Source organism: Perognathus longimembris, chromosome 16 (assembly GCF_023159225.1).
Source record: "Perognathus longimembris pacificus isolate PPM17 chromosome 16, ASM2315922v1, whole genome shotgun sequence".
NCBI classification, from domain to species: Eukaryota; Metazoa; Chordata; class Mammalia; order Rodentia; family Heteromyidae; genus Perognathus; species Perognathus longimembris.
The window spans coordinates 15,818,507-15,841,465 of NC_063176.1; the positions used below are offsets into that span (position 1 = coordinate 15,818,507).

Consider the following 22,959-nt stretch of genomic DNA (forward strand, 5'->3'; position numbering starts at 1 on the left):
TGCAAATCAAACTGACAGGGCTAGATTTGGACAGCAGGGGAAGTAGCTTCATCCTTGATGTCATGACTGTCACAGGAGTCTCAGTGAGACTTGATGGAAAATGGGGAACATCACTTGGATTTGGCCACAAGGGTAAGTTCACTCAAGTTTTCTGTGACTCAAATTAATGGAAAGAAAGAAAAATATTAAAAATGCTGACGGTGCAATACATAAATTACCTTAATCCAAACTAAAAACACTGTGACAGCAGCTATATTGTTGAACTGTATTTGCCAGTATGCCACATGCTCAAAGTTGGGGTAAGTATTTTGATCTTCCAGAAAGTATAGTAGTCCTTCCACATTTGATGCTAGGTATATGTTAATTCCTATGGCTGCCACTGACAGCTGGAAAATAATAAGAGTTACATTTTATTACAGCATAAAGCAGGTGCTCAGAAAAGTGTGAGAAACAAGTGAATTCATCATTTTCACTTGGAGAAACCAAGCAATCAACCTTATTGGAATTTAAACCTTTAAATGCTCTTCCTATCTAATAATTCTCCCAGTTTGCCCTAAGACTGTAGCTTAGGACAGATAGATGGCTGTGGCTGAATGATGTATGCTACAGACTTCAGGGTATTTGCTAGAGAAAGAAAGTGGGAAAATGGAGGAAACAAGTTTAAAGTGATATCGAGTTGTGGTATTTAGAATGTAATTCCAGGTTTCAGGTAAACTTAAAACTTTGGTCAGGTAAAAGAAAAAGTCTAAGTGCTTTTCATGACGTTGGAAGATCCAATGGAGTTGGGGTACATTTTGGCGTGGATGGACGCATGTTCTTAATTCTATTTGGTTAGAGCATGTTGTGAGGGACCTGCTGGATTGCAGGAAATCCCCTGCTCTGTAGGAAAGCACGCAGTCTGAACTGAGTCTTGGCAGAACTAAGGGATAAGTCAAGATGGAAAGCCAAGTGAGGCAAGGCAGCAAAGAAATGCCCGCAAAACGTGTGGCTGGTGAGCCAAGGAACCTGCTCTTGACTTCTTTGGTGTTGCCAATCTGGCAACAAAGGCTCTCTAGGACAGCACATGGCAGAGTGATAGGCAGAAGCTGTATTTTCTTCTCTGAATTATTGGCAGGGAATTATGTGCAGGAAATCTGTTTTTCGGTAGGACAAATATTTTCAGAATTTTTTTTGGCCATTAACTCGATTCATGCGCACAAAAACATACATAAATTTTTACTAACAGATGAAGGAAAATGTCACCAGCAAAAAACTAAAATAAATAATTTTATCCCTCATAAGTCATATGGCATGCCAAAGCCCAATAGGAGTTTGTGGAATTATTCTCATGATTCCTGTGGTTAATTAAGCACTTCATATATGCAACACCCTTCTAATGCAGTCAGAAAGTTTCTCATGCAAAATGAGAACATGAGTATTCACATAGACATCAGGGGCAAAGAAAAAGAAAAAGAAATCTTGAATACCAAGATCTATAATGCTGAGATCAAAGACAGAAATGAACATGCTTTTAGAATACTAGAAAGAATCTGGCATTGTTCCCCAACTTACCACAACAATCACGACATCCAGACAATTCCAGAAACTTCTGAAATAGGATAGTTTGTGAATGCGAATTTCCAATATCTCTTCCACCACATAGTAAAGGATAAAGAAGCAAAAGATAACCTCACATGCGGCCAGGAAGAAGTCAAAAGTTGTGACATAGCGGATCAGCTTTACAGGCTGAAATTGCCAGGAGGGAATCACCCCGCCAGTTGCTGGGAATTCAACCAGTAACCTGCAATGGGATAAGAACAATTAAAACGATGGCACGTGGATGGAATCAAAACAGGATGTCTAGCTGTATACTTAATCCTATTGTAGGCAGGAGCTAATAAAATCAAAAGCTAATGAAAATCATTTCAAGCATGGCCAATCCCTACCTACTTGTAGGTAGGTGGCTGTGTGCTATAAAAGGAGCCCAATTTCCCACTGCCTCTTATCCCAAAGGATTACTTCCTTCTCAGACTTCCCTTAAGGCTGGGACAAAGGTGAAAGACAGAAGCTATGCACTTAAACACTGAGGTTGCCTGCCTCTCATTATCCTGCCTCACTCCTTGCTGGAATCCCAGCAAGGGATTCCCATAATAACAGCAATCGAGTCTTATCCATTCTTAATAATAACTGATATTTGAATTAATGTGCTACTATTTTCTGAAAAAAGTTGTTATGCACATAAGACTTGGAAAATCTAACTGGCTGTTCATTCTGGAGTTTAACCTCAAAAAGTGTAATAAGACATAATGGGAATAAATTCTTGTTTTGTTTTGTTTTTGTGAAGACATATATGCAGATTACCCATGAATGATTTTCAGGTATTGCCAACACAATACTCCTTATCTTTGTCTATTTTTGTTTGCTCTTGCTTGGAAACTCCCACGCTCTAGAAGAGCAGAGATCTTTTGTTTCATTCACCAATGTGTCTAAAGTGCTTCAGACACTGAGTAACAAGGCACCTACAAAATGTCCAGGAAATATTTGTGGAATGAATGAACGAACAAGAGCTGCCATACAAGGTTATGAAAACTTAACTAGTTTCCTCACTGCGTCCCAGTGTGCTCATGAGATCAACACCATGGGGCCTATGGAAAGAACTGGGCGCCTTTGGTGAGTGTTGAGTGAGGTGCTGCGTATCCACAGGCGAAGGCCCTGACTCTGCGCTTGTCGCTGACCAGCACAGGGACTTTGTCGGGAGTAGACTTGGAGATCACAGATAGTATTAGGGTTAAAGACAGATGTTAGAGGAATATAGAACATTTTCTGGATGGGATCCAGAATTTGGATGAACTGGAGCCAGACTTAGGGCTCTTCATGAGCCATGATACTCTAGGATCACAAGTCCCTTCCTTGAATAGCCTCATCTAACTAGACCTTAAGTTTTCTCTCCTTTCTTTCTATTTTGGTCCCTGTCTCTAGTCAAGTGCAGGCAAAGTTCTTCAGACCTATGTCCGGAACAGTATGTAAGGACAACTGCCAAGAAGTGACTCCCATGTGTGCCCCAAGTACATACCTGACTACACAGAAAAGATTAATGTTGGCATTGTACACAGAAAAGTCAATAAAGGTCGCCCTGGTTCCTCTATCCATCCAGACATTTTTCTTGAGGCCAGCAATCTGGGAAGCTGTTTCCTTTCTGGTTCTTGACAAGTCCAAGTAGTAGCCAGCTCCACTGTACACTGCAATTATTCCCCAGTGGCTGCTGCCATTCAAGTCCTTCTCACTTGTGTAGATCCAACTAATAAAAAGAGAAAAACAGTAACAAACAGGAAAATTTAGTGCACCACAGTGGCCAATGCAAAGACAGCTCTTGGTAAGAAAAAATGTGAAGTAAATAAAACTTATCAAGTTGTTAGTATGCTTCTCCTGGTGTGTTATAAATTTTCCCTACTGTATTCTCACATAGTCATTGGCCTCAGAAGAAAGGCCCTGAGGTTTAGGGAGGTCAATTTAGGTCCAATGTGCTGAGCACAGAGTTGAGAACCCACAAAGCCTGTGTCATCAGCCTTAGTTACCATAGCTGCCTTTCTGGTAACTGTCTGACTCAGGATGAAAAGATTTGAGGCTCCTGTTGAGAATTAGAAACAGAGAGAAGGCCACTACTAAATGATTCACTGTTTAGCCTCTGGTTTTCTATATAAAATGAAATAACACTTATCTGAGAGGTGTGTTGTGAGGGACACATGAGATAATCCATCTATGAACAGAGTCTGGCAAAGACTATGGACTTGCATACATTTCTCCTACCAATGCTATGAGATGCAGTCACATTTAGAAAAGGTGCCACTGATTAAAGGCATGCTTACACTTTATAGGCTCTAGAAAAAAATGGGTTTAATAGACTAATATTCCATCCAACAATTGCAAATACAAGGTTATTTTCCTCAGAAAAGGAACAATAAAACTACCTATGATCCAGCTATCCCATTTCTGAGTATATACCCAAAAGAATCAAAGTCAGATCAAAATAGAAATATTGGGTGGCCATCTTTCTCATGGTACTATTCACAAGAGCCAAGTCAAGGGATGCAGTCTAGGTGCCAGCCAATGCATGAATGGATATAGGTGATATATATGCACCATCGAGTATTCATCCATAAAGAACCAAGTTGTTTGTGGGCAAATGGATGAAAGCAAAGATCATCATGTAAAGTGAAATACGCTACTCTCACAAAGAGAAAGATCTTAAGGTCTTTTTCTCAGGTGTGGGATTTAGAAGAAAAACAGAACATGAAAGCCGTAGGGAACAAGTAGGAATAGGGTATATGGTATATGAGAAGAGAATAAATACAGAGGGGAAATATGATCCAGGACATAATATTCATGTATGAAAATGTCACAACAAAACCCACTGCTCTGGACAATCAATACAGGCAAAGAGAACAAGAAAACATGCTATACATAGGCAACGGAATAGTATTTAGCAATAATAAAGTAGGAAGTCTTGTCATTTGCATCAAAGTAAATGGGTCTCTCAAGCACATGGTATTAAGTGAAAGAAGCCAAAACCAGAACACGAAATATTGCATTTCCTTACTCAAAAGTAAAAACTAAGCAGTCAGTCACCAATGAGAGGAGAAGCGAGGTCACTGGAGGCAACAGATGGCAGAGAGGGGGGACAAAGAAAGAGGCTGACTGAGAGACCTCAACACATGGGCAAAGAGAAAACAGGGGATTCCATAGCACATATATAAATCCAGTCTGTGAAAAAAACTCAAGCTAGCTAAAAATGAAAGGAGTCAAGTCCCTAACACAAAAACATTATTAATGTCTGACAGAATAGAAATGCTATGTATCTTAATGCAAACATTATTTATATGTGGTATACATGTATCAAATTACCGTACCCATAAGGATGTACTATTAGTTGTCAACAAAATAATAATAACACTGTAAATAAGTGTATTCTGAAAAAAATATGAGTAAGACCTACTCAAAAGAACTTCTGTATCAGGAAACTGTCTCGTAAATAATGGAGAGTACAATGTTTTTGAACCCAGCAAAAGAGTATTCATTAAAATGTTAACTCAAGACCTCAATTAACATCTCCAAAGGCTCAGATAATCTTCTTTGTGTGCCTGTGTGATGCCTCCACCTTCTCAAAGTATGAATTAACAGACATTAAAATGGATAAACACCAGGGAAACCTTGAGAACCAAGTCAGTCAACATGGCCCAGGCTTACATATAAGTACTGAGAAATTACTAGGCACTTACTATGAAATTATCAGAGAATAAATGAATGCAAATGGAGGGTAAGAGATAAACACCAGTAAGAAGTGATGAAAAAAACTGAAGGGATGGGAAGAGTGGGAAGGAAGAATGAAGGAAGGAAGGAAGGAAGGAGCAGGAAGAAAGCATGAATAAATGAATCTCGAAGGGAGATGGAAGAAGACAGGAATAAATGAACATCCCCGGGAGGTAGTGAATGAATGAAGTACCAGTGGGAAGTGACAGAATGAATAAATGAAACTCAGTGCCAGGGGAGGCAGAATACACCTCACTGGTGGCCAGGAGGTAGATGCTTACGCGGTTCCATTCGCAGGCCCAAATGGGGCCCTGTCCTCGCTGCCGACCGAGTAGACATCGTAGCACTCCTTAATCTCGTCTCGCAGGTCCTGGGGGATGGAGCACGACCCATTTCTGACTCGGAGTTGCCTGATCCGTGGCACCCCTAACAGCAGGTTCTCCGAGAAGATGAAACTTCGGTTGTCAGCTTCCGTGTGGTTACTGGGCCGTACCTTCCAGTACAGTCCATCCAGCAAGGCACCTTCTGTGAACTGAGAGCAAAGGACATGGCTGTGAAAGGTTCCGAGTGCAGGGGTGCCCGCTCCTACCTGGGGAGCAGGTGTGTGAGCAAGACTTCGATAACTCTGAACAAGAAAGAGCAGTAAAGGTGGGCTTTGCTGAAAAGAGACTTGGGTTGGCATCAAGTGGGATCCTCTCCGCCAGGCTCCCAGTCTGGAAAGATCCGTCAGGGCACTTGGCCACAGTGCTTATTGTGTGACATCTCTGACTTCTGTTCTGGGGCTGTAGGCATCCGGTAGAGGTATTGCCTCAAGTACCCACCATCGACTCGATTTCTCCTAAGCAAAGAGCTTTTCACACCATTATAATTCCATCTCGAGCAACTCGAAAGTGAGTGTGGATTACCAGTCTGCCATCTGGCAAATGCTTGTTTCTTGTTGTTTTGTTTTTAATCTAGGCTCCGTTGCTCTAGAGGGTCCCCTAGTCCTGCCTGCCTCTTTATAGGCACTGGCATTAATTTCATGGAAGTGTGTGTGTGTGTGTGTGTGTGTATGTGAAACGTCTCTTGTTAGGTTTGGTAAGGTACTATGCCACTAAGGAGAACAGAGCTAGCAAGAAGCACATTATTCTTTGTTCTTTTTTTCTTTCAAGTATCGACACTTGAACTCAGGGCCTCACTCTTCCTTGTTTCTCCTGCTCAAAGCCAGAGCACCACCACTACTCAAGCCACGCTTCCAATCTTGTATTTTGCTAGTTAATTGGAGACAAGTCTTTCAGGCTTTTTGACTTAGTCTAGATTCAAACCACAATCTTCAGATCTCAGTGGCCTAAGGAACAAGGACTGGCAGTGTGAGACACCAGTGCCCGGCTGTGTATGACATTCTTATCAGATGACAGACACGGAGTGATCTGCTCCAATGAGGTGGAACAAGGTTAACAATATTCAAGTGTTGCTTTAGATGCTGAGTATGGTCACATATTAATAGGTGCATGTGATATAGTTTTGTCAATGCTTAAAATCAACAACTCTGATTCCAAGTTTTAGTTAGAATTTTACAAAGTTATATCCCCAGGAAGGAACAATGATTCCCTTTCCAATTTCCCTAGATTCCAAGTAACATAAAATCCAAATCCACTTAGGATGTGTCCGACAGTATCACTCGTTATTCATTCTCTACTGCTGAGTTAAAGTGTGTGATGGGAAAGGATTAGCTTGAATTTTGCACTAGCAAATCTTTGAAATATTGGCCAGCCTTGTATTAGGCAATGTTTGGAGAGCTAAGGAAAGCAGGCCATCATGAACAGAGACACAAAGCACACCATGCAGACTTCTGGGGCAATACATTCTTGAAGACTCTGAATATTAATGACATAATCAATAGTAACATAGGACCAAGAGCTGTTGGCTATGCTACAAAGAGTCTGTTTTTTTTATCCTTTAGCCGTGTGACCACAGAAAAATCCTGAAAGTCACTTGCCACCTCTACAGATAGGACAGAGTGTTACTACTTCCTTGTGAGGTCACTCTGGGGGTTAAATAAGTGTGAACACACACAGCTCAGGGCAGGGCAAATGTTAGGGTCTCAGTGACTGCCCTCTTTGAGGACAGGAATGGAAAGCACAAAGAACTCACAAGAACAGTATCTCACACAGTGGCCACACAGAGGAGGCACCGGAAATACTTGTGTGTCACACTCACGACACCAATCCACGAACCATTTTTCAAGAAGACAGAGGTGTTTTCGAAGTCATTTGCAAATACCTTCCAGAAGTCTTCCATGGAAGAAAGCGTTTTGAAGTTGGTTTTCTCCGTTTTGGTCACTGGGGTGTCAAGGAAGAGCTGTGACATGGTCCGGGTGTAGTAGTACACGTTGGAGCTCATCATGCCATAGGTCACTGGAACACAGAGACAGCTGAGCTCAGAGACGGAGCTGCGCAGTCACACAGCCAACAGCCCCGGGCCTGACCAGAAACTGGTGAAGGGCAAGCAGCACAGAAGGTCTGTTCTCACCCTTGCTCGCCTCACCATGATCCACAGGAGACATCTACGTCTCTCCGGCTTACACAAGAAATATACCGCATGGATGTCCAACTAGGTGAAACAAAAACCGGCTGACTTCACTTTCATTTCCTGCTGCCTCCCAGGTCAGAGCCCCCAAGCAGGCAGGTTGATGAGAGCCCAATGCGACCACGCCAACCCCCGTTCTCAGCCTGTGCCTGTGCTCCTGACCCTCCACAATGGCACAGGAAGCAGGAATGTTGCTTCCCCCTCCACTGACTATTCTCCCTCTTCTCTACCCTGCTGTGCTCCTGAGACCAACGTGCAGACTCCATCACCTCACATCCTCCACCTTCCTGGGCCAGGGGAGGGTGAGTGCTCCTTCCTTCTCCCTTGGCGCCCGGGCCCTCGCCAGGCGCATGCTACTTGGCGGAGGACGCTGTCGGTCATCTTGGCCACAGCTTCTGGGAGAATGTCTTTTCCCACAGCTACCCTGGGCTCCTGCCATGCCATATCCTCCTCGGTCCCCTCAAGCCTGGAAGTGAGCCCCTTCCTGAGCACCTCACTCCCCTGCAGGCCCCCTTAGCCCTGCCACATCCCTGCAGAGAGTCCCTGCATTCAGCTCGCTTAAATCCCCTCCCTGCTTAACCGCCTCTTCCCAGAAGGCCTAGCTGCTTCCCAACCAAATCCTATGCAGGAACCTCTAATCTAAGCCCTGGTCCTGACACAAAATGGTTAATATAGACGATTCTAGAATGTTGTTTGTTATCACTATAAAGGAATTTTGATAAATTAATATTTTTACTTCTAAGTACAGTAGTTACATATAAATACAGAAACACATATTTTTTATAGAGCCTCTCATTTACTGTCCGATTGGGAAGACAATACAACATAGGGTCTGTGTAGGATTTTACACTTCATATTTTCCCTTGGTTCTGCAGCATTTCTCCCTGGAAAGCTGGAGAAACAGCATCTCCAGCTCGATGGTTAATCATTTCAACAGACAGTCATCAGATGGCATGAACCCAGTCTCTGCCCACAGACGGTTGTGCGTGATGGTCTACACCGGGCCAATTCAACCATGAGTGAGGACCAGAAAGGATGATGAGGTGAAGAACAAACACAACACAACACACACACACATACACACACACACACCCATAATTCTTATACTACTTAGCTCTCAAGTCCTGAGTTCCCATTTTTCAAAAAGAAGTCAGATCAAGATGTTTTAATACATATGTCACCAAACTAGAATTACATAAAATAACAATCTAGAACTTCAAGAGTGCACTTAGATACTACTTTAGTCCTGGTACTACTGAAAAAAAATACCAAAGGAAATATTTTTTTAAAAGACAGCATATTGTTGGATCTTATCTAGTGTAGAAATTCCAATCCTCAGAACAGAGCAGTAAAGAAAATATTCTCCCTCTAACAAGAGAAAATTAAAAGTGGAAAGTTAACAGGTAAGTATATAAGAAAGACAAAATGAGATAATGGAAATGAAATTTAATGAAAGCACAAAAAGGAATGACAAGATTTTAAAGCATTAGTTAAAAATTTTTTTGTAAAAAGGAGCCCCTTGAGAATTTCCAACCTATTCAACAGAAAGGAATACAAAAATATGTCAGGGACAAGGGATTTTTTAAAGGAATTGAATACTATTGTAGTCATCTGGCAAAAGGGGAGTACTAGGTGAAAAAGGCAATTTTATGTTGATAAAGGACACTAACACAGTGATCCAATACCAAGAATTTGTATATGTTGAATAAGAGACAATCAAGATATATTAAAAAATGTATTATATAAGAATTCTCAAAGACACACAGAAAGAGAAGGAGTTACCAAAGTCAGAAGGAAGTTTCTAGTATGCCAAACGCAGTGGGACTAAATGGCAGAGGGGGAAGAAAGCCCAATGGAGAAATCCCAGTGGTCTTGACAGAGCCTTTCAGGAGGCAGAACACAGGCTGCAGAATCAACGAGAGAGTTCACGACCAAGTCATTAAAATCCCCATGTACTTTAATGGTTCTAATTGAAATCTAGAAAATAGTATGTAAAAGCTGACATGGAAATCTCAGCTTTGAGTTTCTCAAACTTCTGAGTTTGCCTATGTTGGACTAGTTGTTTTAATTTAGAAATAAAAGAAATTACATATTAGTATTTATACTACTAAAAGACAAAAAAGGGAAAACATATAAAGGTCACGTTCAAAGTCCTTTCTATCTTCTTTTTATTACTGTAAAATTGAAGTTTTGCCTAGTTAATTGTCAGAAAGGTCAAGTTTACCAGTCAAAGGCTTGAGCAAATCTTTCCCGTGGTCTAAGATGTAGGACCTCAGCTGCAGATGTTCATTGTGGAGAGCTAAACAGATGTTTGTCATTGGATGTGGAATTTAGCTCCCCTCTGCTGCAAGCTAAAACAGATCTTCCTTCAGTGAATCCTGTTATCAACCACCCAGTCTGTGTGAACTCACTGACAATGTGTAAACTATTTTTAGACTAGCATGCTTAAAAGCTTTTTACAAAGTATCTTGTCTTGTTTCTTCTTTCTTCCTTTTTTGTTTCATTTTTAGACTGCAAGGCAAGATGTCTTTTGAGAGAGCAAACAATGGAGATAGATCAAGTGCTTGTTAAAAATAAGTCTCCTCCTGCCTTATGACACATCATACTGAGTTATGATTTTGTTATTCATTTCTTCAGTTTCATGACTTGTTTGCATATCAGTGGCTTCACAGTGACTTTCCCACACTAGTGATTTTTTAATTAATAATGTTACACTATCAATCCTTTATGAAATTTATTGATTACATTGCTCTGCCTTTTGATATTGCCTATTTTAGACCAATAGAGGGAAGTCAAATGCATTGCTGTAATATCCATTAGACTGCTTTAGTGATTTCTATTATTGTGCTTACACTGAGAAGGCCTCTGAATAGTTTCAGAATGAGTGGAGAGCATAAAACAGATTTTCATTGTAGATTCAGCAAACACTGTCCATTGCTTTCTTCTTTTCAAATATCTTCTAAACTACTCTTTGTTACTTTCTCTAACATCAGCATCTATCTCACACAGCTATTGCTGTTTATAATGGTAACCCCTTTATATTAGTCAGTTCTTTAATGGTAAATTCATAGCAACCTCAGATTTTATGAATAAATTCTGAATTAGAGGGAAAGTGGGATTGCTTGATTTGCATATTATTTCTATCCTCTTGGCAAAATAGATTGATTTAGGGCAGAAGCAAAGAACTAACATAGGTAAGATGAAAAAAAGAAGCTTAGTTGGCATTGATAAAATCCATTACAGCCTGCACCCAACTGGCTACCATCTATAGTTCTTAGAACTCATCGATGAGACCATTCAATGGTAATTACTTGAGGGGAAGATTTACTTCTTATAGCTATTGCATAACAGACACAATTAGTATTGTTTCTACTCTAGTATTATTTCTAATTTTTACAACTAGCTTTCAAAATAAATACTTTAATGAGGAAACAACACTCAGAAAGATCAAATAAGTTGTTCAGATTTACCTAGCAAGTCAGTTGGTGGAACTGGGATTTGAAATCTCATCTGTCTAATTAAAAAAAAAAGGTCTACACTTTTCCTCCTATGGCAAGCCTGCACTTCTGAACTCTTAACTAACTTGATACCAACAATTTCTAGTTGCAGGCATGACTCAAGTGCCTAGCAAGTACAAGGCTCTGAGTTCAAACTCTAGTATTTTTTTTAAAGCTCCTGGTATGTAATTATGCAAAGCATTAATAGGATTAATTATATTATCTCATTTGCACAGACAAAAGTGAGTTTCATTTTCTTGGTCACTTGATACTGATAGCTGGCAAGATTTTGGAATTAGTAATTAAAAGCAGATTATTAAGCCCTTTTTTGGAGTGAACCACGTCTGGTTGTCCTTACCTACTTGTGTTTCTTTGTGTCTGTGTATGTGTGGGTCCTCAGGACTGGGCGCTGTCCCTGAGCTTTTGTGCTCAAAAGGCTAGTGCTCGACCACTTGAGCCACAGCTCCACTTCTGGCTTTTTGATGTTTCATTGGAGGTAAGAGTCTCAGGCACTTTCCTGCCCAAGCTGGCTTGAAACCAAGATCCTCAGATCTGTCTCCTGAGTAGCTAAGATTACAGGCCACCCCCTGCTCTTACCTACTCTTGAATTGGAAAATGGTAGTTACTCTGCTGGGCATTTGAAAGTCTTCCCTAAGATCTTACTTCATGACTTTGAGCTAGCTAACATAAGGAAGTGAACTCTACCCAATGGATTAACAGATTGATGTTCTTAGTATATTGTTTTGACTTAGTAATTTACAAGGATAAAGACAGAGATGATATCTCTGTTGACAGTTGGAGTCTGAGAAGGATTAGCTGACATGGAAGATGAACGAACCCACATTCAGAATAATTCCCACAGATTGGAATGATGAAGAGATTCTAATGTAAAGATATTTAAGCAAGGCAAAAGGGAAGACCTCACCAGGTACCAGTGACTCAAGCCTGTAATCCTAGATATTCAAAGCCAGCCCAGGCAGGAAAGTCCATGAGACTCTTATCTCCAATTAACCATCAGAAAACCCTAAGTAGCACTGTGGCTCAAGTGGTAGAACGCTAGCCTTGAGCTGAAGAGCTGAGGGACAGCACCCAGGCCCTTAGTTCAAGCTCCACAACCGACAAAAAAAAGGAAGACTTCCAGCACGAGCCAGGAAAACGTATACAAATACTACTTGAAGGACATACTGCTTTCCATTGTGGGGTGGGAATCTCAGGCTCATGGACAACGTTAGGCAGCCTCCCCAGTCTGGCCAAGGTAGCATTCAGCAGGAAAATGAAGCAGGATGATGATGCTCACCTTGCCTGTTCTATCAGGTGAGGGGTTCCGAGGAGCAGAACACATGCCTGGGATCCAATCACAGCATCACCAGCTAAATGAACCGGAAGGTTCATCCTGGAGAAGATTTGGGTGGGGGGGAGGGGGGACTGGACATCTGAAAGGAAACTTCCCAAGGTCAGAAGTGGAAGAGTCATGGAGAGGCACTTAGTGTGCTAGGGAGGTAGAATAAGAAGGTAGACCATATGGAAGGACATTCTACCTCGGCCACCCAAAAAAGAAACGGTTTCCCCAAAGTCATTCCTTTAACTTGGGACTTGCTCAATAAAGGGAGCAATCCCTGGGGAGGGAGATTATAGGAGAGAAAGAGGGTACTCAGTGGAGGTTTAACTGTGCAACTGCTAAGATCCCTTTGTAACTAGAGATGCTACAATGCCAAAAGTAGTTTTTTAATACAAAATATATAACTACTATTAGGGGAAAATATATAATTAGTGTGAAAAAAGAACAATAAAACTTCAGTTTAATTCTCTGGCCTTGTTTCCAAATGAACCAGCACATTTGAAAACGTCTACACTCCCTTGGGCATAGCTTGAAGGCTCTGCTTTAGTGGATCTAAGCAAACTTTAATTAAAAGAAAAATAAAATTCGTAATCATTCTCAGGCTCAGGCAGTTTGAACAACCAGGAAAATTCTCTATTTACTTCATGGGGTAACCTATTTTTCATAAGAAATATATTTGTGTATGTAATGCTTGAAAAAACTTTGTAATTCTAATCAACCTGTTAATATTTCAGGTCAGTTTAATATTTAAGCATCATTTCTACGCCAGTATTCCAATTTCTTTCTTTCTTTTTTTTTTTCCAGTCCTGGAGCTTGAACTTTGGGTCTGGGCACCGCCCCTGGCTAACACTCTGCCTCTTCAGACATAGCACCACTTCCAGCTTTTTCTATAATTAACTGGCAATAAGGGTCTCATGGACTTTCCTGCCCGAGTTGGCTTCGAACTGTGATGCTCAGATATCCACCTTCTGAGTTGCTAGGATTACCGGCATGAGCCACCCACACCGTGCTAGATATTCCAATTTCTAACAGCTTAAACCACAAAAGTTTAGTGTGTCACATCTCATGCTATTCAACTTTTAATACAGTATATAGATCATTTCTAGCTTTTTTTTGTTAGTATGGTTTTTTTGTTAGGATGTTAAAAAACATATGTCCTTTAGGCTAGTCACAGCAGAGGATCACAAGAGCCTAATATCTATGCCCTTATGAATGCATAAGATGATGCTAAGTGAAATGAACTCCATGTTATGGAAAAGACTGTTATATCACTGTTGTAATTACTTTCAACATGCCATGTGAAACCGTAGCTTCTATTGTTGATGATCCTCTTGTATCCCCTTCCTGTGGTTGTGCCCACACTATCACTGTATCTTATCTGAGTACAATGGAAACTGTATATACTGGTATTAGAACTAGGGAAGTGAAAGGGAATCTCAAAATCGGGAGACAAAGGATAAAAAGACAAATGACTCCAAAAGCAATACTTGCAAAACCATTTGGTGTAAACCAACTGAACAACTCATGGGGGGAAGAGGGGAAGGGGGAGAGGGGAATGAGGAGGAGGTAACAAACAGTACAAGAACTGTCCCCAAGGCCTAATGTATGAAACTGTAACCTCTCTGTACATCACTTTGACAATAAATAAGAAAAAAAAGTCCTATCCTATGAGGAATTTAAAAAAGTTACAAATTCATAGAAGTAGGGGTTGCCCAGGGAGGCGGATGCAGGAAAAGGAGGTGTTAGTCAAAGGACACAGAGCCAAACAATGTCACACACACCCTGAACACCTCCCTCAAATCTAAAATGCAGTGAAATGCCAGGATCTGAAAACTAAGCAAGCATGCGTAGTCATTACACTTAAAGGAAAGCAGGGGCCTTTGAAGGCTGCACTGTTCTGAATACTTAGAAAAATAATGTTGGAATTGGACTTTCGAATGGGTGGATTTTAGAATATGTGCATTATATCACAATAAAGCTCTTTCCTCCTCAAAAAATGCATCATGATTTTTTTTTTGTAAAGAAGTAATGTTATCTTTAAAAGCACGAGACATTCCTTCCTAAAATTTTTAGGCATTCCTCCGAAAAGACTCAGAAAATGTACTAAGCAAAAAAACAAAAAGGTGATATTATTCATGCATAAATAGATAGTTTTTAGATGAAATAACTTCTTTTAAGAAATTAGGTTTCCATGTGGGTAGACAAAGTTTCATAAAAAAGTCAACAGGACCGGGATGGTGGCTAAGTGGTAGAATACTTGTCTAGCATGCATAAAATCCTAGGTTCGATTCTTCAGTACCACATAAACGGAAAAAGCCGGAAGTGGCGCTGTGGCTCAAGTGGTAGAGTTCTAACCTGGGCAAAAAAGAAGCTCAGGGACAGTGCTCTGGCCCTGAGTCCAAGCCCCAGGACTGGCAAAAAAAAAAAAGCAAACAATAGCCATGTACTGCTAAAGCTTGTTTAGAAGCTTACTAGTAGTAGGAAAAAACCACTGTGAGGGTATAAACAGATATTCAAACATTACAATTAATAACAGAAACTTAAGCATTTCACTTTTTTGTTCAACTTAAAAATCTTTTTATTCTTCATAATTCTAGTAAATTAAAAAATTGTTGGGCTGGGGATATAGCCTAGTGGCAAGAGTGCCTGCCTCGGATACACGAGGCCCTAGGTTCGATTCCCCAGCACCACATATACAGAAAACGGCCAGAAGCGGCGCTGTGGCTCAAGTGGCAGAGTGCTAGCCTTGAGCGGGAAGAAGCCAGGGACAGTGCTCAGGCCCTGAGTCCAAGGCCTAGGACTGGCCAAAAAAAAAATTGTTGAGTAAGTTTACAGAATTTAGGCAGTAAAATATCAAGGTGATCACAAAATACTGATTAAATTCAGATACTATCTATATACGAAAAAGGATTCTTTCCAAAGCTATTAATTTTTAAACATTTTTATGTGCCAATATGGGAATGTACTTTCTTCCCAGAGAAGTTTTACGAAGGTCCAGGGTCATAAATATGCTTCTTCCTCTGTTCTTATGTGGGGCTTTCCAGTGAGCAGAAAAGAAATGCTCTCTCCACAGATAAATCTTTCCCTTGTGACTTTCTAAACCTGGGAGGCTTTCTGGTTGTTGTTATTGCTGTTGCTTGTGCCGGTCTTGGTGCTTGAAGTCAGGGCCTGAGCACTATCCCTGAGCTTTTTTGTTCAAGGCTAATACTCTACCACTAGAGCTACAGCTCTACTTCTGGCTTTTGGGTGGTTAGAGAGAGTCTAGTGAATTTCCAGCCTCCAAAGTGAGACCCTAGATCTCAGCCCCCCGAGTATCTAGGATTATAGGCTTGAGCCATCTGCCCCTGGCAAAATGGTTTTGAGACAGTTCAAGTTAAAAACCTCCTTTGCAGGGGCTGGGGATATAGCCTAGCGGCAAGAGTGCCTGCCTCGGATACACGAGGCCCTAGGTTCGATTCCCCAGCACCACATATACAGAAAACGGCCAGAAGCGGCGCTGTGGCTCAAGTGGCAGAGTGCTAGCCTTGAGCGGGAAGAAGCCAGGGACAGTGCTCAGGCCCTGAGTCCAAGGCCCAGGACTGGCCAAAAAAAAAAAAAAAACAAAAAAAAAAACCTCCTTTGCCAGTAGATGAACAGCTACAGAGAGGAAGAGAAGACATAGGTTGTGACACAAGTTTCCTGTAGTTTAGTAAAAGCCCAGAAGTCATTGAGGGTTGGACAAAATAATGAATGAGAATGAAGGCATTAACTAACACAACATATCCAAATCCATAAACACTAAAAGCAAAATTGGGCAATGTTTGTATTTCCCAAAAGTTAAACTCAAAAAGTCAAATTGAAAACAGTTCTTACATTCATTTGGTGTTCACTGATATCATAACAGCAATACTTTATTTACTGTGAAATTAGAAGCTAGACTCCATTCACTCGGGTTCTTTATGTTAGGCAAGTTGCCATGTGCATCTCAACGCATAATGATCACAATCTACAATGATCTTCTCAGTAGGGAAAGGCCGATGTTATAACTAACACTTGCAAGAGAACAGAAGAGGACTTTACAACTCTAAGCTAGAATTGATCACAACACAGAGAAGAAAATGGCTGACTTGGCCCATCTGGTGCACAGATATTTCCTTTTAATTGATTTTTGACAGATCACATGTCCAAAACGCATCCGTTAGTGGAAGAGAAGGGTCTACTTACAAATACACAAGACTATGAGGAAAAGGAGGTACGTGAGCAGTTCCCGCAGAACGCTTTTAAGGTATTTCTCTCGGTTAGTGCTGCTTTCCTCCATGAGTCTTGTTCCCCAGAGACCTTTAAAGTAATAATGAAAAATGATATCATTTATTAAAGAAATTTTATGGATAGCAAAAGGAAAAAGCATGAAATAGTATAACCAATAAAATAAGTTCACATATGCAAATATGAATGTATATGCATATACATACATATATGAGAAAACTCTGAATACAACTAAGTAACTAGTTTAGCTTATTCCTTTTTTTGCTCAAGGCTGGCACTGGGCCACTTGAGCTACACCTCCACTTTCTGCTTTTGCTGGTTAACTGAATACAGAATCTTTTAGATTTACTGTGGGAGCTGGCTTTGAACCTTGATCCTTAGCACAGCAGCCTCCTGAGTAGCTAGGATTACAGGCTTGAGCTATCAGCAACCAACTTAACTGATTGTTTAAAGGCCAAATGATATATACGCTTTAAATTAAAAGCAAGTCATCCAGCTTCTTTTCTCTTTTGGAAAATAGTAAAATCAGCAACTACATTCTATATTTTAGCAGACGGATGGAAAACTGGCTTAGTGGAGATGACCTAACCCTTCATAAGCTGGCTGGAGAGTTGCCTCAGGTTTGAATTCAGCCAGCAGACACGATGGCTGTCCAAGAGCCCTGGTAATGAACAGTGCGGTCAAGTCACACTGTTGCTTCCCTGGAGGAAACATAATGGATTCCAGAAAAGACAAACATCTCCTTCCTTCCAGTTATATTTGGTTGGCTGTTAATGGAAACCTTGCATGGAGCTCCACAGGTTTATTCTACAGACCTTACCTCCTAAATGACGGAGTTTCAACAACACCTAAGCCACAACCAAGCCACAAGGAGAAAAGGGGAAAGCAGTATAGATAGGGCCATTCACTTCAGAGAAATGGCTTCATCATTAGTGTTAATGTGGTTTTTTTTAAGTCTTATAATAATACAGCGGTTCTACTCTTCAATGTGGCTGTTTTCCTTCCCTTTCTTTCCTTCCAGCTTCTGAACTCGAAGACACTGTGTTACACATCACAGGAACACAAACTTATGACCAGGTTTGCATCTGCCAAGATCTGGTAGTTGTCAAGAGAATTACTCATTCAGAAGAAATGCAGCAAGCAGAATGTTTGCTCACTGAAATGCTATCACGCTGAAGAATCATTACAAATTCAGATGAAATGGAAAATTACAACTCAGGAAAACAGAAGCAGTCAACGATCGGGCTCAGAAGCCTTGGATTCTTTTCTGGGGATCAAGCCTAACAGACACAAAAGTAGAGATCGCTAGTCTCTTTACCATGAGAAAGATTTCTTCTACTACCACATCAGTGATTTTATTCTTTTCAATGGCTTATGGACAACCATGAAATAAGGAACAGGCCTGCTTCCGATTCTTAGCATTCACAAATACTGCTTAACTCTTAAAGAAACCAAACTTGTACAGATTTTACTGAAGTTAAACTTGCAGTGGCCTAAGGTAACTTAATATGGCCCGTGAATGAGACATTTACTTCTTCTAAATTATTCTATTTACCTCCTCAAATCCTAATGAGCTTTAAAATTTTCCTACTGTGTGTGCACAGTCCTAGGAAACAGGGACCCCTTTAAATTCCAATGGGTGAGAAATGACTGAATCCACAAAGTGGAAAGATAACTTGCTTGTAGCCAACTACTTCCTGCACTTAGCAGAGCTAACAGGATAAGAACAGTTAAGGATGGCGCTCTTAGCCTAGGCCACAATGGCTCATGCTCGTAATTCTAGTTACTTAGGAGGCTGAGATCTGAGGACTGAAGTTTGAAGCCAGTCTGGGCAGGAAAGCCTATGAGACTCTTAACTCCAATTAACCACCAAAAAGCCAGAAGTGAAGCTGTGGCTCAAGTGATAAGAGCACCAGCCTTGAGTGAAAAAAGCTAAGGGACAGTGCTGTGGCTTTGAGTTCAGGGCACACACACACACACACACACACACACACACACACACACACACAGTGAATGTGCTCCCTGTTAGGAATCAAAAGGGAAGGCAGAGAAAATGTAAGTTAAACAGAATGGCAAAATGGCAAGACAAACTATGAGTAAGTTCGTATTGATAGTCACTTACCACATACAAATAGCACAACCATCTCAATGTCAAAGTGTGATTACTTTAAGAAAGGAAGAGCAGACCTACTATTGCACTTGAGCCTTAGAAAGATGTGGCAGAGAATATTAGCTGTTTACCAAAATTCATTTCCCCCTGCAAGACACAGAGATACATAATATTTTCCCATGTTCCTGGCAGGGCTTCTTGATAATATGGTTAAGAACATCATCAATGAAGCATGAGTGCCCGAGATGTGGGCCAGATGGGGTTCAGTTGTAAAGTGTGTGTCTAGCCTTGGCTTCAATCCTTAACACTGGAAGAAACTAACATAAAGACAAGGGCAGTGGCCAGCCTTCTTCCATCTTCCCTTGGCAACCTGGAAAACTAGCCTTGCCCCCAGTATACAAGAACAAGCTTCTGGAAGAGCCAGAGAGGAAAAGAGCTCAAGTTCACAAATACAGTGGTTACTAACCTGGAATCCCTCCTTGAAATGTTATAAGAAGAGATGAAATTCTTCAAGACAGTAAATGGGAAGGGATAGACCTATTTGTTATAGCAGCTGAGCCCACTTACCAATATAGTTGGACATGCCACATCTGAAAACCTGAATCTAGAATGCTTGTTTTGCAGTTCCACTCTCAGCTGGAAAATTCTACACTGGATGTCATGTGACAGGCCAGAGTCAAAATGCAGGCTCTTTAAAAAATTATATTATAGACTCCACACATAGTGTTGAGATTTAAGTCCATGTGTTTAGGTATATACAAAACAAAAATAAATTTATTTAGATGTAGGTCCCAGCCCCAAGATATGACATTGTATATGCAAATATTCCTAAATCTAAAAAAAATCTATAATTTGAAACACTTTGGGCCCAAGCATTTCAGATAAGAGAGACTCGACCCAAGAATACATATTTTAAAACAAGCAAGAACTGGCATTAGCTAATGGATACATCCATAAAACATTTAGAAATTCAGTCAATTTGATAGCTCAAAGACAAGTGCCACAAGTTTATCTTTCTACTAAAAAGTCTGATGATGAGGACGTGGTTATGATACTGGTAATAATTAACCAAGATTGTTGGGACACCTTTAAGTCTGAGGCATCTTCTACTTTCAGCCCTCCTTTGCCTCTTCTCCAGACCTTTCAGCACCTCCTCCTGGCTGCCTTCTACCTAATCTCCCTGGCTTTTGTCCATACTACTATTTATCCTCTGTCCCGGTGCTCTGTTCTTGCTCAGAAACATTCCCTGCGTCTTAATAGTTAGGGATATTGTCTTCATTGTGTGGTTAGATTTAACGTATGCCACCACTGGGCCTCTTCTTTTCTGAGTATCTTACTTCTGTCCATAAGGCAGATCTTTCCCGTCCCAGGAACAGAAAGACCATTTGCTGTCCACTTCGGACTCTTGTCACTTAACTATGTCACACCGTCGAATGTGGACGCCAGAAGGAGACATTGGAGATAAAGTTCAACTCCTTAATTTTATAAGTGAACTGCAGAGGCCCAGGAAGTTGAAGTAAAATTACGTAAAGTCAGAAAAACAGGAGAAATCTTGCGAGGCACCTGATCAATCCAAACTTCAGCAATGTCCCTTGCCTTTCAGACTTGCAAATGCTATTTTCTGTTCTAATCCTAAGGCATTGTTTACAGAGGGTACACAATATTTCCATCACTGGTAATCCAAGAGGGGAAATAACCACTGCATATTCAGGGTTATTTATTTTCCATTTCTGGGTTCTGTCCATCAGAAAATAGTGATTACTATTCTAAGTCTTTTCAAAGCTGCTAGTAAAATGCCATTTTCATGATAGATGCTTAATCAGTTATGAATGTTGCTTATCTAATGATCAGCAAGAATGCCAAGTTTATTTCTCTGCTGTAGAACATACAAAATGAGATTTAAAACTTTTCTATTATTAAAATTTCCCAATCCTTTTCTCCTAGATCATCAATATTGCTATTTTTACATTTACTGTTTTTTTTTTTAAGGATATTAAAAAGGAAACAGGGTGAGACAGAGACAAAGAAACACAGAGGCTGAGGCCCTAAGAAGGAACGAGGACCTTCCATTTCCTCTCCAGGGGTCCCAACCCCCAGAAACCATGAGCTCAGCCATCCCCAAGCTCCATTGGTAAGGGGTGACTAGGTTGTAAGACTATGAAGATAATTATTGTAAGTTTCCTGAAAATTTTCTTCAAAAGAAATAAACTTGTCCCTGTTCAAAAAGAAACAATATCCAACTTATGGAACTGTAACCCTTATGCACATCAGTTTTACAATATTTTTAAATTAAAAAATAACTTGTAATATGCTGTCATGGAAGTATATTTCATCTCATTATATTCTACTTTTGAGGTTAGTCAAACAAGTATTCTATCAAATGCTTATTGAGTTACAAAAGATCTTGTGAGTTAACATTGCTTACTCATTTATAAGAAACTGTATTTTAGTGACTATTTTTCAAAAGCACATTTAACCTAGCATAATAATCACATATATGGCAGTACTACAGGTCTAAACTCAGGTCCTAGAGCTTGCTGGCTGGCCTTCTACCACTCCAGCCACACCTTCAGTCTGGCTTTTTGCTGGTTACATGGAGGGATATTGAGGACTTTCCTGCCCAAGGCGATGTTCAATATCTATCTTCCAGGTATTAGTCTACTGTGGAGCAGAGTTACAGGTGTGAGCCACTGATATCCACCATATTTTGGGGGGACGATCACTGGGTGCAGATTGGGGCTTGAACTCAGGACCTGAGTGTTGTACTTTTGCTTTTTTTGCTCAAAGCTGGCACTCTACCACTTAGACCACAGCTCCACTTCCAGTTTTATGGGTGGCTAATTGGAGATAAGAGACTCAAATTTTCCTGCCCTGACTGGCTTCAAGTCTCTATCTTTATGTCTCCGCCTCCTGAGTAGCTAGGATTACAGGCAGGAGCCACCGGTGCTCAGCACATAATTTGTTCTAATACAGTTCTGGGTCCTAGGAAGTGTTTGTGTAGTCAATCTCAAGTTATCAAAAACAAGAGCTTTTGTTTTCCACTGAACCAAATTAACTACTATAAACATGAATGGGAGAGAAGTACCAAATGTCCTTTTATAATTTACACAGCACTCATAACATGGCAAAGACTTGTTACTCATTTGAGCTCCTTTCACTTAATTCTCCCAAGAAACAAATCAAAGACTAAATATTATGATTATCTCTCATTCTTTTTGAACAGTTGCAAATTTTAAGGATCAGAGGGTTAAATATCAAGCTCAAGGTCACACAGTTAGTGAGAAGCGGGAGTTGAGTGTAGGCCTGAGCAATCTTCTCATACTGCTACCATATCACTGGGATAACCTTCTGTGTGATTCAAAACTGACCCAAAGAAAGAAAGAAAAAAAGGGGGGGGGCAGGGAGAATTTTTTTGTGTGTGGGCTCTGTGACTTTATTATTTTTTTTAAGTTTTTATATAAAACTGATGTACAGAGAGGTTACAGTTTCACACGTTAGGCATTGGATACATTTCTTTTACTGTTGAATTTTTTTTTAAAAAGAAAAAAGAGCATGTAAAAGTGGAGATAAAACAGTCTGGTGGATAAAAATCATTGTAACTTTTTTTTTTTTTTACAAGGATGGCTCTGACAAAACATGGTAAAAGCTGGATCTTATTTGCTGTTGGAAAATCTGTGTCTCTTACTAGGCAAATCTGAACATTCCTTCCCTGCTTTGGGGAGAGCTGGTGGCACTAAATTCTGAAATGAATCAGGGGGCACCTAGGAGGTAGATGGCATCACCTTGTTCAAACTGCAAAGAACACAGCTAAACAGGCTCCCAAGACTTTTCAAACGGTTTTAGAAAAAAAACTATCTAGAGTTAGAAAGAGCCAAGTATGTCTTCATGGGTATTGAGTTCAATTTGCTGTGTCC

General features: G+C 40.5%; 1 protein-coding gene across 2 annotated transcripts in view; it reads right to left on the minus strand.

The window, feature by feature from the left end:
* Pkd2 (polycystin 2, transient receptor potential cation channel) overlaps positions 1 to 22,959 on the minus strand; it is a 35,494-nt gene that overhangs the window by 11,100 nt on the left and 1,435 nt on the right. For both annotated transcript variants that reach the window (XM_048364642.1, XM_048364641.1), the window contains exons 2-7: positions 16,894 to 17,007; positions 7,549 to 7,682; positions 5,568 to 5,818; positions 3,053 to 3,277; positions 1,552 to 1,780; positions 219 to 386 (exon numbers count right to left, since the gene is read on the minus strand). In XM_048364642.1, coding sequence (XP_048220599.1) covers positions 219 to 386; positions 1,552 to 1,780; positions 3,053 to 3,277; positions 5,568 to 5,818; positions 7,549 to 7,682; positions 16,894 to 17,007 — 1,121 coding nt within the window. The remainder of the gene's footprint in view (positions 1 to 218; positions 387 to 1,551; positions 1,781 to 3,052; positions 3,278 to 5,567; positions 5,819 to 7,548; positions 7,683 to 16,893; positions 17,008 to 22,959) is intronic.